The sequence below is a fragment of the Amphiura filiformis genome, chromosome 19 (genome assembly GCF_039555335.1).
Source record: "Amphiura filiformis chromosome 19, Afil_fr2py, whole genome shotgun sequence".
NCBI classification, from domain to species: domain Eukaryota; kingdom Metazoa; phylum Echinodermata; class Ophiuroidea; order Amphilepidida; family Amphiuridae; genus Amphiura; species Amphiura filiformis.
Genome location: NC_092646.1, coordinates 31,639,750 through 31,653,108, shown reverse-complemented (window position 1 = coordinate 31,653,108; position 13,359 = coordinate 31,639,750). Strand labels below are relative to the sequence as shown.

At 36.3% G+C, this 13,359-nt stretch overlaps 1 protein-coding gene across 3 annotated transcripts in view; it reads left to right on the top strand.

Moving 5' to 3' along the window:
- The window catches only part of LOC140141182 (uncharacterized), a 574,562-nt gene that overhangs the window by 159,291 nt on the left and 401,912 nt on the right, over positions 1–13,359 (top strand). For all 3 annotated transcript variants that reach the window (XM_072162976.1, XM_072162977.1, XM_072162975.1), the window contains exon 6: positions 2,906–2,979. In XM_072162976.1, coding sequence (XP_072019077.1) covers positions 2,906–2,979 — 74 coding nt within the window. The remainder of the gene's footprint in view (positions 1–2,905; positions 2,980–13,359) is intronic.

The following is a 13,359-nucleotide window of genomic DNA, read 5'->3' as shown; positions in this document are numbered from 1 at the left end:
ATTCCATTTGAAATTCATACTCCCTCTGTGGAAGATATTTCCAAAATATACTACAGGGGTAGTGTGGATTTTAAATGGAATAGCCCAATGTTACATAGCGTAAACTTATCATACAGCTCTGCATTTTTAAAAGACACTCTAAGCACTGGATCACAATCAGTGATTTGCTATTATAACACCCTTATATTCCCCATAAAATTCCCCAAAATTTAGGTGTGTTTTTAAAAGCGTTAAATGTGCTAGTAAACTATGCAAATACCAACCAGAGGTTACAGACCGACCAACTGTCTCTCATTTTGAGGGACTGTCCCTCATTTGGGGTTTACCAAAGTGAAAAAGAGGGACAGTCCTGTTTTCTGAAAATTTCAGTGATGGCAAATTTACATGTATGAACAGCAGAAAATGATGCAAATTTCACTTTAAAATTTTGCTATAGCACTCTCTTTAGTCTATTGTGATAAATCCAGACCTGAATCACCTCTGAATTCTGAATTTGTTGGTACCTGGGGGTTTGTATACATGTACAAGGTTTTGGTCTCAATGTACCTCATTCTGACTTCGGTAGGTTGGCAGGTCTGGAGTTGTTGTTTGTGAGGGTGCTGTTTGTGAGCTCATACCGAGAAAATGAGGTGAAGAACCACCCACACATTCAAATTGAAACATTTGCAATCAACTGGTTAGTATAGAATATTTCATTCAAATATTGCCCAAGCGAAGGAAACCAGTATTTTATGTGGATTTCAATGTGGTGATTATTTAGTGGTATGTGCCCTTGAAATTTATGTAAAAATGCTCAAATGTGGTAGTAATATGTAGAGAACTTGCGTCATAGGTGGAAAAAAAAATACAGTAAACCCTTTGAAAAAAAAATCCTGTTAATGGATGGGATCTTGGCAATGTGGAAATAATTTCTCCAGAACATTAAAAAATGACAATAAATCCTTTGCAAATATCTAATCTTGTAGTATTTTTTGGCTACACGTTGGTTTGAAAATGTGGTAGTAATTTTCCCAGGTACTAAAAAAAGTACAATGAAAGCTATATATTATCATTACATGTAAATCTATATTAGACAAATAATGTGTTGTGAAAGTAATAATAATTTCTTAACCCCATGTGTACTACTGTGCATCTGATTGGTTAATTATGTGATATCTTTATCTCAGTAACCAATCAGATTTGAGCTTTTAGATCTCTTGGCACTTTTAAGCTTACCCCTTCAGATACTTAATTCTTACCATATCTCTGATTGGCTGGATACATGATGTAGCCCTCTATGTAACCAATCAAAATAGGCCTATAATTTGGCTGGTAATATAGGGTTAAATTGCTAGGCTGCTGTACATTTATTTGCATCAAAAATGGAAACATGAAACCAATAAAAGTTACATTTAATTATCTACTCCATGAAAACTACTAAAATGTTGGAAATATTGTTTTCCAAACAGTATTATAAAAAACACAATCATCAAAATCAACATGAAAAAACCTCGCATGTATAATTTGCCCGGCTTTCCAACATTCCAAGCACCTTATTCATTCCATTTACCGTACCCTCCATGCTCCTATAAGCACCCACTCAGTGACATGATCCTCCATGGATCCAAGGTCTTAAAGATCCGCCCAAATTATAGCAGGACCCAACCCGGGGGGGGGGCACATCAACAAATTTTGGTGGTTATGTCGCCCCGGAATTTTTTGGTGGTGGGTCTTTGGGAGCTGATGGCGTACCGGTAAAAGGGGGTCTTTTGGAGCTGTGAACAAGTAAAATGGGGACTTTTGGAGCTGTGAACAGTCAAAATCAAGGGTCTTTCTTGGCTTTCTGGATGAAAAAACAGAAATGTGTACATCCATATCAAAACGATGCACTTGTCGGCTGCTACATGTGTCTCATTTCACATAATAGCTAGGATTAAATACCAGACTCATCTCAAGTGGAGATCACTACAAATCATCCCCAAGTGACATGGTTCAAGGAATGTTCTCTGTATTCCTAAACCATGTGACTTGGGGATGATATGAATTGACCTCCACTTGAAATGAGTCTGGTATTTATTCCTAGCTATTATGTGAAATGAGACACATGTAGCAGCCGACAAGTGCATCCTTTTGATATGGATGTACACAAATATGATGAATGAGCAATTTTGGGATCTTTTAGAGCTGAAATAAAGGGTCTTTCGGAGCTCTATTTTGGTCAAATGTAGGGGGTCTTTCGGAGTTGCACAATCCAAAAAGGGGGAACATACCCGTAGGGTCATTTGTGTTAAGTGCATCACCCCCTCCCCCCGATCCAACCACACATGTATCAAAGATGGATGATCTATGATACATCAAAATCCTGGGCAGTTAATGGATCAGATATGGTAGGCCTATAATAGAATTATATGAAATTGGGAAAGAAGCTTGGGCACTTTTCAAGAATCAGAAATCTGTAAAAAATCAGCTCTTTGACTTTCTACACAATTGTATAATGACTCAAAATCCCTGGCTTATTGAGTCATACTCCTACCTGTTCTTATGTAATGCATTTACTTAACCCCCTGAGCACTACCTGCTGATCTAACATTGCCTCTGATTGGTCAATTACGTGATATCTTCACTTTAAACACCAATCAGAATGGAGTTTTGCAAATAATTTTTTTTGCGTGGTGAAATTATTCTAACAATGTTGCTGATTGGTCCGATTGATAATGAAAACTTCTTTTTGGCCAATCGGCAGGTAGTTCTCATGGGGTTAAATATTATTTGATAATAATCATATCAAACAATGTAGCATTTGTTTTCAATTTTCATATAACCAAATTCAACCCATATGCGCATGATATGTATGACATTCATCCAAACTGGGATTATTAATCTAAACCATATTGTTTTCATTTTCTCTGTTATCGTCTCCCTGCAGATTTTGAAGCCTCTCTGGAGCGAAACTTCACTTGTCGTTTCCGTTGTTTGCTAGACGAATCATCAGGTTTTCTGGTATGTATACTTTCCTGTATCGCTAATGGGCTATTCCAGTTGAAAACCACACTACCCCTGTGGAAGAATATCTTCCACCGGGGGAGTATGAATGTCAAATGGAATGAACACATAAGGCAGCTCCATTTGAATTTCATACACCCTTTGAGAAAGATTCAACCCGAATCTTCCACTGAGGGAGGATGCATTTCACATGGAACTGTTTATGTGTTCATTCCATTTGAAATTTATACTCCTCTTGTGGAAGATGTTTCCAAAATCTTCCACAGGGGTAGTGTGGATTTTATATGGAATAGCCATACTGTCTGGCAGTGCTCAACAAACAATAAGGAATTTCAACAAATACTGAAAAACGCTACAGCCATTGCAAGGTTGAAAAGGTGGGGCAGCCATCACAGATGTGGGGCGTCCAAACTGCAAATGAAGAGCTTTGTTGCAAAATCCCTTACATCCACTTGAGCAATTTTGAGAAAACATCCAAAAATCATCAAAAAAAGTACTGATATATATGGGGTTTTAAACAACAGCAGTTTTTGGCGGTAAGCTTGGGTAGGATGAGCACCATGCCAGAAACTCCCTTATATCAGTGATGTTTTTGATGATTTTTTTGATGTTTTCTCAACAAAGCTCTCTAAATGTATGCTTAAATTGAAATAGAGAAAAACATAGCAAATTTCTCAAAACATGGGGTGGCCATGGGGTCCCCGGCTGCCCTTGGCGGCCGCCCTGTTTAGTACGGCCTTACCAGACCCTGCATGATGATCATCAGCGTAACTGTCACTATCACTGCCACCATCAGTCCACCACTCCACTCCATCTTTATCAGGGGAAGATTTAGAGGGGGGCGCACCTGGTGCGTGCCCCTCTATTTTTTTTGCAGAGCGGCGCCTGACAGTGTGTGTGCACCGACGGCGCCCCCTCTATTGAAAATTCCTGGATCCGCCCCTGTTTATCATTATAAGTTGAGAAATCAGATGAAACATGAAGTATTAACATACAACATAGACATGAACAAGTTTAACCCTGGCTGCGTACTATTTCCCATTGACACATGTCACACTCTGCAATAAGTGCATTTCACAGCCCACCTTTCACGTGCATTTCCTCCCATCCTATGTCTCACATATTCCACAATTTGGCATCAATTATTACCAATCAGATTTCCAAGCTGTCCACATGACATGCAAATTGCCAACTAATACACACTTCATCAACACCTTGAGCGGAAAGTGAAGTGGCGCAGTGAAGGTGACAGAGTCGCCACTTTTGGTCCGCTTTCCACAAATTGATACTGAAAGAAGTGGGGAAATGCTATTCACTTTAAGTTAATGACGGTGGTTCCTTACATATTCTTTCTTTTTTTTATGGATTGATACAGGCCACGTCGAAATGATATGTACATAACTTTTAAAAATCCCTAAAGGTACTTTAAATACCGTAAAACCTCGTCTACAAGCATATAAGTGCATTTGATGAAAGTGTGGTTTTTATTCATGGCGTTCATAATTCCAGAAGAATTGACCTTTAAATCCCATAAGCCTTTGCGAGTAGACCTGAGATGTCGTCATTTGACACCATGCCAACTTGTAATGTGCATTAAGTGTAACTATGTTAGCTAAACGATGTGCCTATCTGCATGACACGTACTGATGTCAAATGACGACATCTCTGGTCTTCTTGCAAAGGCTTGTGGGATTTACCGAAAAGGTCAACGAAATAGTATAATTGAAGACAGAGATAAAAAGACTTTTTGGCATCTGACGTCACTGTCAATCAAATTCCCTACGATTCTTGATGCGAAAAAAGGAAGTTCGATTTATCTGGTGCCGATCAGAGAAAAGGAATAGCAGAAAATGGTATAAAAATTACGTACTTTTTCTAGGCAAAAAGCAACTTTTCTAGGTATTGTTGACATGGTGCCTTCCGGAAAGAAAGTTTCCTAACTTTTGAGATGGTTTAAAGGTGCAACATTAACAATAAGGCGCCCGGTTTTAGCACTGCGTTCAGCAACTCATATCTTGTAAACAAACCGTGCACAAGTTTGATTCAGTCTTTTTTTGTCTCTGTCTTTCATTATAAGTTGGGTGCAGATCATTTTGACTCACCCTGTATGTGGTTCCTTGTGTCAAAGCAGCTTATTCCTTCTGCTTGAAATAGTTTAATTGAAGTCTAATATGTTTTGATTAACACACAATATTTGGACTACGACATAAATTGATACTTAAGTAATGTTGACAGATCAATTTTTTTCCCACCTTAAAACATTTTGTATACAATGAGTTGCTTTCTGTATAATTACGCCTTCAATTTTGTGCCCAGATTTAATTTGGCAAATTTCAATGATAAAATTTCTGCTTGATTGATTTGCCACAAATTTGCACTTTATCATGTTATAGACAAACCTTTCATTTGCACTTTTTTTTTAAATTTCAAATAATATACATTTCATCTTGTCAAACCCAAAAGTTATTTACTGACCTGACAGTTTTGATCATGTTGGGCGATGGGCATAGTGATATTGCCGAATTCCGAAAATTTGGCCCCCAAAAAATCTGGAAATGTAAAAATAAAAAATCACATTTTCGGAATTTTGTTTAGGAGGGGAGTGATTCCCTGCAGCCTGTTCCGCGGACAAACCCCTCAATGTTCAATACGGCATGCAAGCCCTCGGCCACCTGTCCATGAACCAGATGGATTTTCAGGAAATGGATATGTTGCCCATTTACATCCCTGTTTGTTGATTCAATTTCTTTTGGGGGAGGGTGATCTTATTTAACCTTGGTAAACCATTCAGTGTTAACACTCTCCCATGATGCCCAAGGCTATGATAGACAGTAGAGTGTATGAACAGCCAGGCATTATCCTAATCAGAACTGACTGTGAGGTCTTTGTCATCACCTACATCTGCCCTACATAATTCAAATGCAGTATAGGAGATATCAGATAATCTACTATGAATTTTGCCTTCACTGGGGATCGAACCAGGGACCTATCGTACCAGAGTCAAAGACTTTAACCATTAATGGAAGAGAGCACCAAATAGCATGAACAGAGACGAGAGGGCACCTTACCTTAGCCATATATATAGTGCACCGTCTGTTGGTATACAAAAGTTGGATTTACCACATCACTCTGAAGATGGTCATCGCCAAGATGTTGAAAGTGTCAAAATACCTTTTGGTTCAGACAAGATGAAAATGTATATGAGTTTCTACAAACCTAATGAACAGCTTTTAAAAAACCTTTTATTTTGTTCCAGTACTGTCCCTCACTCCCCAGAGTATTATGATAGTCTTTTTTTGAGGGGTACAGATTTTTAAAAAGTAGACCTTTTTTTCCAGGATGGAGCGATTTTGTGAAAAGTGAATAATTTGAGCATATAAGACAACAGTGCACACATCTGCTATTTGGAGATAAGGCTTTCTGCCGCTGAGCCTTTGAATGTAAAGGTTGCCGATTCAATCATAATCAAATCCCAAATCCAATCAATTGTTCAATTTTAAAATGTAGTGTATGTACCAGGTGGGGGCAAAGATAAAATGCTCCAGGTGTGCATAATTTTGAATGCAAAGTGCATGAAAATTTCCTCAAGATTTACAGGGCAATATTTGGTTTAATTTCTGCCTGGTAGATCAGGCTGGGCTGCCTCATAAAACAAGTCTGTGGGCAGGTCTGGAAATATTGGGGGATTTGAGATCCTCATTCCTGGGAAATGTGGTGTTTGGGGGAATATTATACTATTTATAGGTTTGAAAATAAAGAAAATAACAATTTGAAGGGAAATTCTGTCTTCTTGGAGAGAAATTTTGAATTTATATTCCAAAAAAAAACCTTTCCACCTCTGTCTATGGAGCAGTCTATTCCCCCACCCCCACCTAAACCCTCTGGAACTATACTCATAGCAGTACGGAAAATCAAAAAGAAATTATTTCACAATTTCGCCTCAAATATATTTTGATACTTTATCCCAACCATAACTCATGTGATAGGATTCTTAGCGACAGATTGCGTCTTCTTTACGCATGAGATAACTTCAATTTCATCCTATTTTTCACCCCTACTTTATTGTGGGCGATGCGATACGTTCCTTCTGCAATACAAATTGAAACCTGATTCCAACAGACAGATGTAGGTGTTTTCTCAAGCTTATATGATTTAAAATATTTTCCCCTTTCATACTTTGATGGTACCAATCAATTTTCGTTCTCACACTCACATCAGTAAATTTCATTTGACAGGTTTTTCTCCCTTTATGCTTACAATAGACTCAGTTTGAATGCTGGTGTTTTTGTTACCAATCCATCGTATAATTGATACGACATGTTTTGACATATTCTGCTATCTTTTTTACACTTTTCTAGACACATTTTGTAAACTGTTAATCTCTTTGTACTTGTCAGTCCAACCTCTATTTTTCCTTGACAGAAATTGATGCATCTTGACATCACACATTATGTGGGAGTATTGAAAACCTGATGTATAATTGCCCAATTTGTTGTAGACAATCGTTTGTCATCATAGATTTATTTACAATCATTCCTAATCTGGTTGTAACCCAATGGATGCTACTGGCTTTCTTACAGTGCATCTAATCGGGTTTTGATTGAGCCAACTTCAATCAAAACCAAAATTGTCATTGGCGTAATAAGCCCTGGGTTGTTGAAAAGGGTTTCATTGTCCTGTAGATCAATAAAAGGTGGAGCTATGCGTGTTGTGACATCAGGCCGACACCTGTTGTGCATCCATGCCTTGGGTCGAGTCGCGTGCCAGTAGCCAATCATAGGCAGCGGTTCTGGGGCGTGGCCGTTTGTCAGAAAATATTGCCGGAAAATTCATAAGCTGTTTTGATACCATCCGAAGAGGTCAGGAAAATTTTTAAAATTTTATTGAAGGAAGCCTACGGCACGTCACCAAGTGTTTTGGAGACAGAAACTGGAAATAATGATTGGGATATCGTGTATTAATTTCGCAAAATTAAGAAGGATATAAACCGTAAAATATTGCGAACCGAAATAGAACTTGAACTTCCGACGGTATCCATCGTGTACAATGGGTCGTGAAAGATGTACGAGAAATCAATTTTCTTCACATTCGCATTCGGACGTAAAAAGTGATGTTGTAAAATCGACATTTATTCATGGTGGTTGACTAAACAGTGCCGTGACTTCGGGGTTTAACAAGTTGACAATGTAGTATTTATCATCGTGGATTTGGCGTATCGTCAGCGTAAGAAGTGAGAAGAAAAGGCGCCATCTTGTATTCAGACGCCGAGATTGGACAACTTTAATCATGGCGATACTTGGAAAACAAGGGTGAGAAAATTATAGTAGACATGATTATGAATTAGATGCGGTAATTTGATGGGAATTTGATGTGTTGATATAATTAATCTAAGCTGTTAAATGGGTCTGTATACATTAATCAAAGGCCCCGGGTGAAAACTGACTTCATTTTTAGCCGCGGCGAATAATTGTTTATTAAATCCAGTGAATCAATTTACTGAAATCCAGGTTGAGATCATGTGATCGCTCTTTTTATGAATGTAACAGGCATAGAATCTTTGACACGATTATAATTGAGGTTGTTTAGGTTTAATGTACCGTAATAAAAATTGATCAATAAATTTGACTATCGAGCTATAGTAGTTACATAATTCACCTATTTGGGCGAAAATAATGAGCAAAATATTGATGTAAATTTTGACGACGCGCTGCGCTGGGATACGAGTTTGTTGTTGTCAAAAAACTTCCGGGTTGCATTTCTAGATTTCCGTACGTTCATTCCCAAATTGTAAATCAAAAATTGTTATTTCATCCGTAGTGGGTTTTTCGTTACTTGTTATAATTGATACATGGTTTTTCTAACAAATAAGAAAAACTGATTGAAAATTTCACTAATTTCAATGAGTTATAAATTATCACAACACAATTTACTTTAGACATTGCATTAAAAACACAGCTAGATCGCGTTCATGCAAGCAGTTTGATGTTTGTCCTCCAACATGGGGGTGACCTTAGTTGCTCAGTGAGGCGGGGCTTACATAATAATTGGGTGTGACGTAGGATTGAATACCTTGGGCTGATGGCTGTTCAAGGTCATTAAAAATAAATACATGAATATAGATCGTGGGTTTTTCAGGAAACGCGGTGAATATGAATAGGATTGCATAATACATTTCAGCAAAATCCCGCCTGATCGGGAGTGAGGTCAGGAAATGGAACACAAATTATTGACAGATGCAATTTTTTGTTGGTCATCTCAGTTCAAGGTCATGCTGAAATCAAATAAGATGTTGGTTTCTTAAGATGGAGAAAAAGCACAAGAATGTAAATTAATAAATGGGGAAAATAGGTCCGGAAATAGGGAATGGGTGTTAGAATTCAGAAAAGGGGGCAAAATAAAGGTAAGAACGAAATAAATAATAATAATAATAAATGAAATAAAAAATAGGGGAAAATAGATAAATAATTAAATAAAAGCAAATAAATAAAAAAAAAAAAAAAAAAAAAAAAAAAAAAAAAAATGGGAAATAAAAAAAAAAAAAAAAATGAAAAAAAAAGAAAAAAAAAAAAAAAATAATAAATTTGAAAAAAAAAAAAAAAAAAAATAATAATAAAAAAAAAAAAAAAAAAAAAAATAATAATAATAATTAGGGAAAAAAATATAGATGAATAAAAAATAGAAAAATAATAATAATAGCTATAAATAAATAATGATTGGAAAAAAAAAAATAATAATAATGATTGAAGGAAAAAAAAAAAAAAAAAAAAAAAAAAAAAAAAAAAAAAAAAATTCTCGGAGGTTAAATAGACATCATCGGAGGTTAAATAGGCTAAGATTTTTGGATTTCAGAACTGCAAGTCAAAAAATTTTATGTAAAAAGTCATCACAAGTCAGGTGAAGAATTTTCATGAAATATGGTAACATAGAACACAATGGAGAGGCACAATTTCTTGCGGAACAAAATATATAAGGCAAGATCAATGGAATTGCAAAAAATCTTGAGGTTAAATAAAAAAAAATTAAAAAAAAAAAAAAAAAATTTTTTTAAAATAATAAAAAATAAAAATATAGGTCATCAAAGGACATCGAATGGCAAATATATAGCTAAAGTTAAATGACATTTTATGAAATATGCAGTTTCTTGTGTTCAAGGGTAATGTGAACCTATAAGATAGCTAGCAAATTCTATGACTATTGCAAGGCTAGATGGGGGGTCACCTGATGATCAAATAAGTATTTATATAATATCAATGAATGTCAAAAAAGGGTTGGAGGCCATGAAAGGTGGTGAAAGGGTGCAATAATGAAGGTCAATTGTGATCATTGGGATGGCAAATTAAGAAACTTTGGGAACTCATGAGATTTGGGTATATCGCAAGTTAACAATTCAAAAGGTAAATTTAGGTTGCAAGTTTAATTGGAAGCAGGAAGTAATGAAGCAATCAAACAAGTAAGCAAAAATGGAAGGAAAAATGCTATGAGAATTCGTAATGGGTTGGGAAAAGCAGTGGCAAAGACAGCAGTGACAAAACACTTTTTCTCCTTTTAATAATAATGCTTTTTAGTAACAGCAGGAGCACCTACATGTTTCCTAATAGGAATAAAATAACTTTATTTTCATTCATATTCATTCATTCATTCATTCATGTCATTCATATTTCATTTTGCTAAATCACCAATCAATAATACAATGTACATATACATATAATGTTTACATGTGCATGTATGGCAAGTTGGTTCCCTTTCTGTCTTTGTTTTTTCTAATTTATTTCAGAATATGGATATCTTAATGCTAGTGATTAGAAATGGAGGCTCTACGACAGCGAATTACAAATGTATGACTGACAATAATGGCCAAGACTATGTAAGATCCGAGAAGAAAAACACATGAATTGTTACAGTACTGAGACTACGGACAATTAATGCTGGTGATTAGAAATGGAGGCTTGTCATGTCCCGGAAACTTGTAATTAATGGTGGCTTGAAACTGGTGCAAGACTGTATAAGAATGCAGGGGAAGGTGATACATTGAACATTTTGTTATCGGAAGCTATCAGATTCAACACCTAGTATCTGAGTCAACTCATGGCTACGATAAGTTGGAAGTATCAGTATCTTTGTTACGAACCATTGATCAAAATGAGCACAACACAAAGCCTATGGCATATCAAAATTGGGAACAGACGTATGAACCCAAATTACAATAATGGTCACTATGTGCTCTACGACAGCGAATTACAATGGATGACGAGAATGACTGACAACAATGGCCAGGGCTATGTAAGATCCAAGAAGAAAAACACATGAATTGTTACAGTGCTGATGTAAAGTGATGTTACAAACAACGGATATTATACATCGAGGCGACTAAAGCAATTGCATAGGAAAAATAAAAAGATACAGTCGATAACGATATTGGCATTTGACAATTTATCAAACAATAAAGCGATAACCGAAATAAAACTTATTGCAGTATAGAAGATATCACTCTTGAGAAGTCGCCATACACTTAAAACACCTAAAACTCTGTAATAGGTGGCAATTATAAGAAGAAAATAGTGATTGAACAATGAACATTGAATAATTAAATATTGATAGCAGAAATGCATGAAATGATTTAAAGGCCACAATTGAGTACTACTGCACCACTTTAATAATGAAGAGGGTAATCGTGTAAATGGCCCAGATGAATAAAAAATTGCAAACATTGGATTTAAAAAGGCAAAATATACAGGTATCATATCTATGTTAACGTCTTAACGAATCGGAAATTTGCTTGGGATTGATATTTGCTAGCCTATTCTACAGGTTATAATAAACACAAATATGTGAAAAATGGTGTATATATGTAAGGTAATAGGACACATAAAAGCATATTTCTTCACCTTAATAAAGGCTCAAAATGTCCACGTAAAGGGGTGCAAAATGCAGGTCAAATATTGCTATGGACAGCAAAGTGGAGTGCCATTTAACACAATACTTCATATTGTTAGATTTACTGGGGCCATAAATATGACCACAAAGCGGGCAGAACTGTAAGCTCATATCATTCAGCCCTGGCCCCTGATCAGTTAAATGATTGGTTAAATTGAAATAGAAGCCGGGATAATGCATTTTCAAATTAATGTAAAATGTGCAGAGGTCTGTGGGTTGGCACTGCACTATATATCCCAAATTTAACTGATCAATGCATTCCATGGCATGTTCCTGGTAGGGATGCTCTTTAGTAACTAGAACAGATACACGCTGCCATTGGGAGGTTTTCCTGTTTTTCTCACACGAGTTTTTTTGTCCAGGTTTTTTTACTTTCCAATTTTCAGCTGTCCGGTATTGATGTTAGTAAATTCAAGGAGCACCAACTGTTCTCAATGCTTCAAATGCTTCAAAATTCAGTAGCCTTGTACACCCTATGTCTTTGCAGTAATGATAAATTGTGGATGTGGGCCTTCCTCTTTACGGGTTAGGCAAGTCCCTAGATTAGGTCCTTGGTTGGCATTGTTTCTTTTATGCGTTTTACCATTTTGTCCAATATATGAATCAAAATGGAGATACATTGCTGCATTTGAGCAAGTCATTGGGAATGTTTTTCACATACTTAATATTTAATGTCAATTCCAAATTCCAAATTAGGCTGTTTGGAAATTGAATGGGGTTGTCCTAATTCCGGAAATGAGTAATGATTAGGTCCAAGCCAAATTATGCTGTTTGGGATTTGAAGTGGGTCGTCTCACTTCAGGACCGTAAATGGCATCAGATGATATAGCTGTCTGATTGCGTAAAAAGGTATCAGATGATATTGCTGTCTGGATACATATATGATTGCTGTCTGATACATAAAGCTCAGATGATATAGCCGTCTGAAGTGATATTAAAAGTATTAGATAATATAGACAGTTGATTTCCTGTCAACTGTGTATACTCTCAGATAATACAGCCGTCTGAGGTGATATTAAATGAGTAATTGTTTAAATCCTAGCCAAATTATGCTGTTTGGAGAATGGGACAGGTATCAGATGTTGTAGCTGTCTGATACATCTGAAGTAATATACCTCAGATGATATAGCTGTCTGAGGTGATACAAAAATGTATGTGATATTAAATTAAGTATGAAGAACACAGTTGACACTTGATCAACTGTGTAAATGAAAGGAAATAAAAGATTCGGATGGTAAAGATCCAGCTCCGGCAATAGTTGTGTTTGATCTACTTATTGCGTCCATAGGACAATCGGGTTTTGATTGAGCCAACTTCAATCAAAACCAAAATTGTCATTGGCGTAATAAGCCCTGGGTTGTTGAAAAGGGTTTCATTGTCCTGTAGATCAATAAAAGGTGGAGCTATGCGTGTTGTGACATCAGGCCGACACCTGTTGTGCAT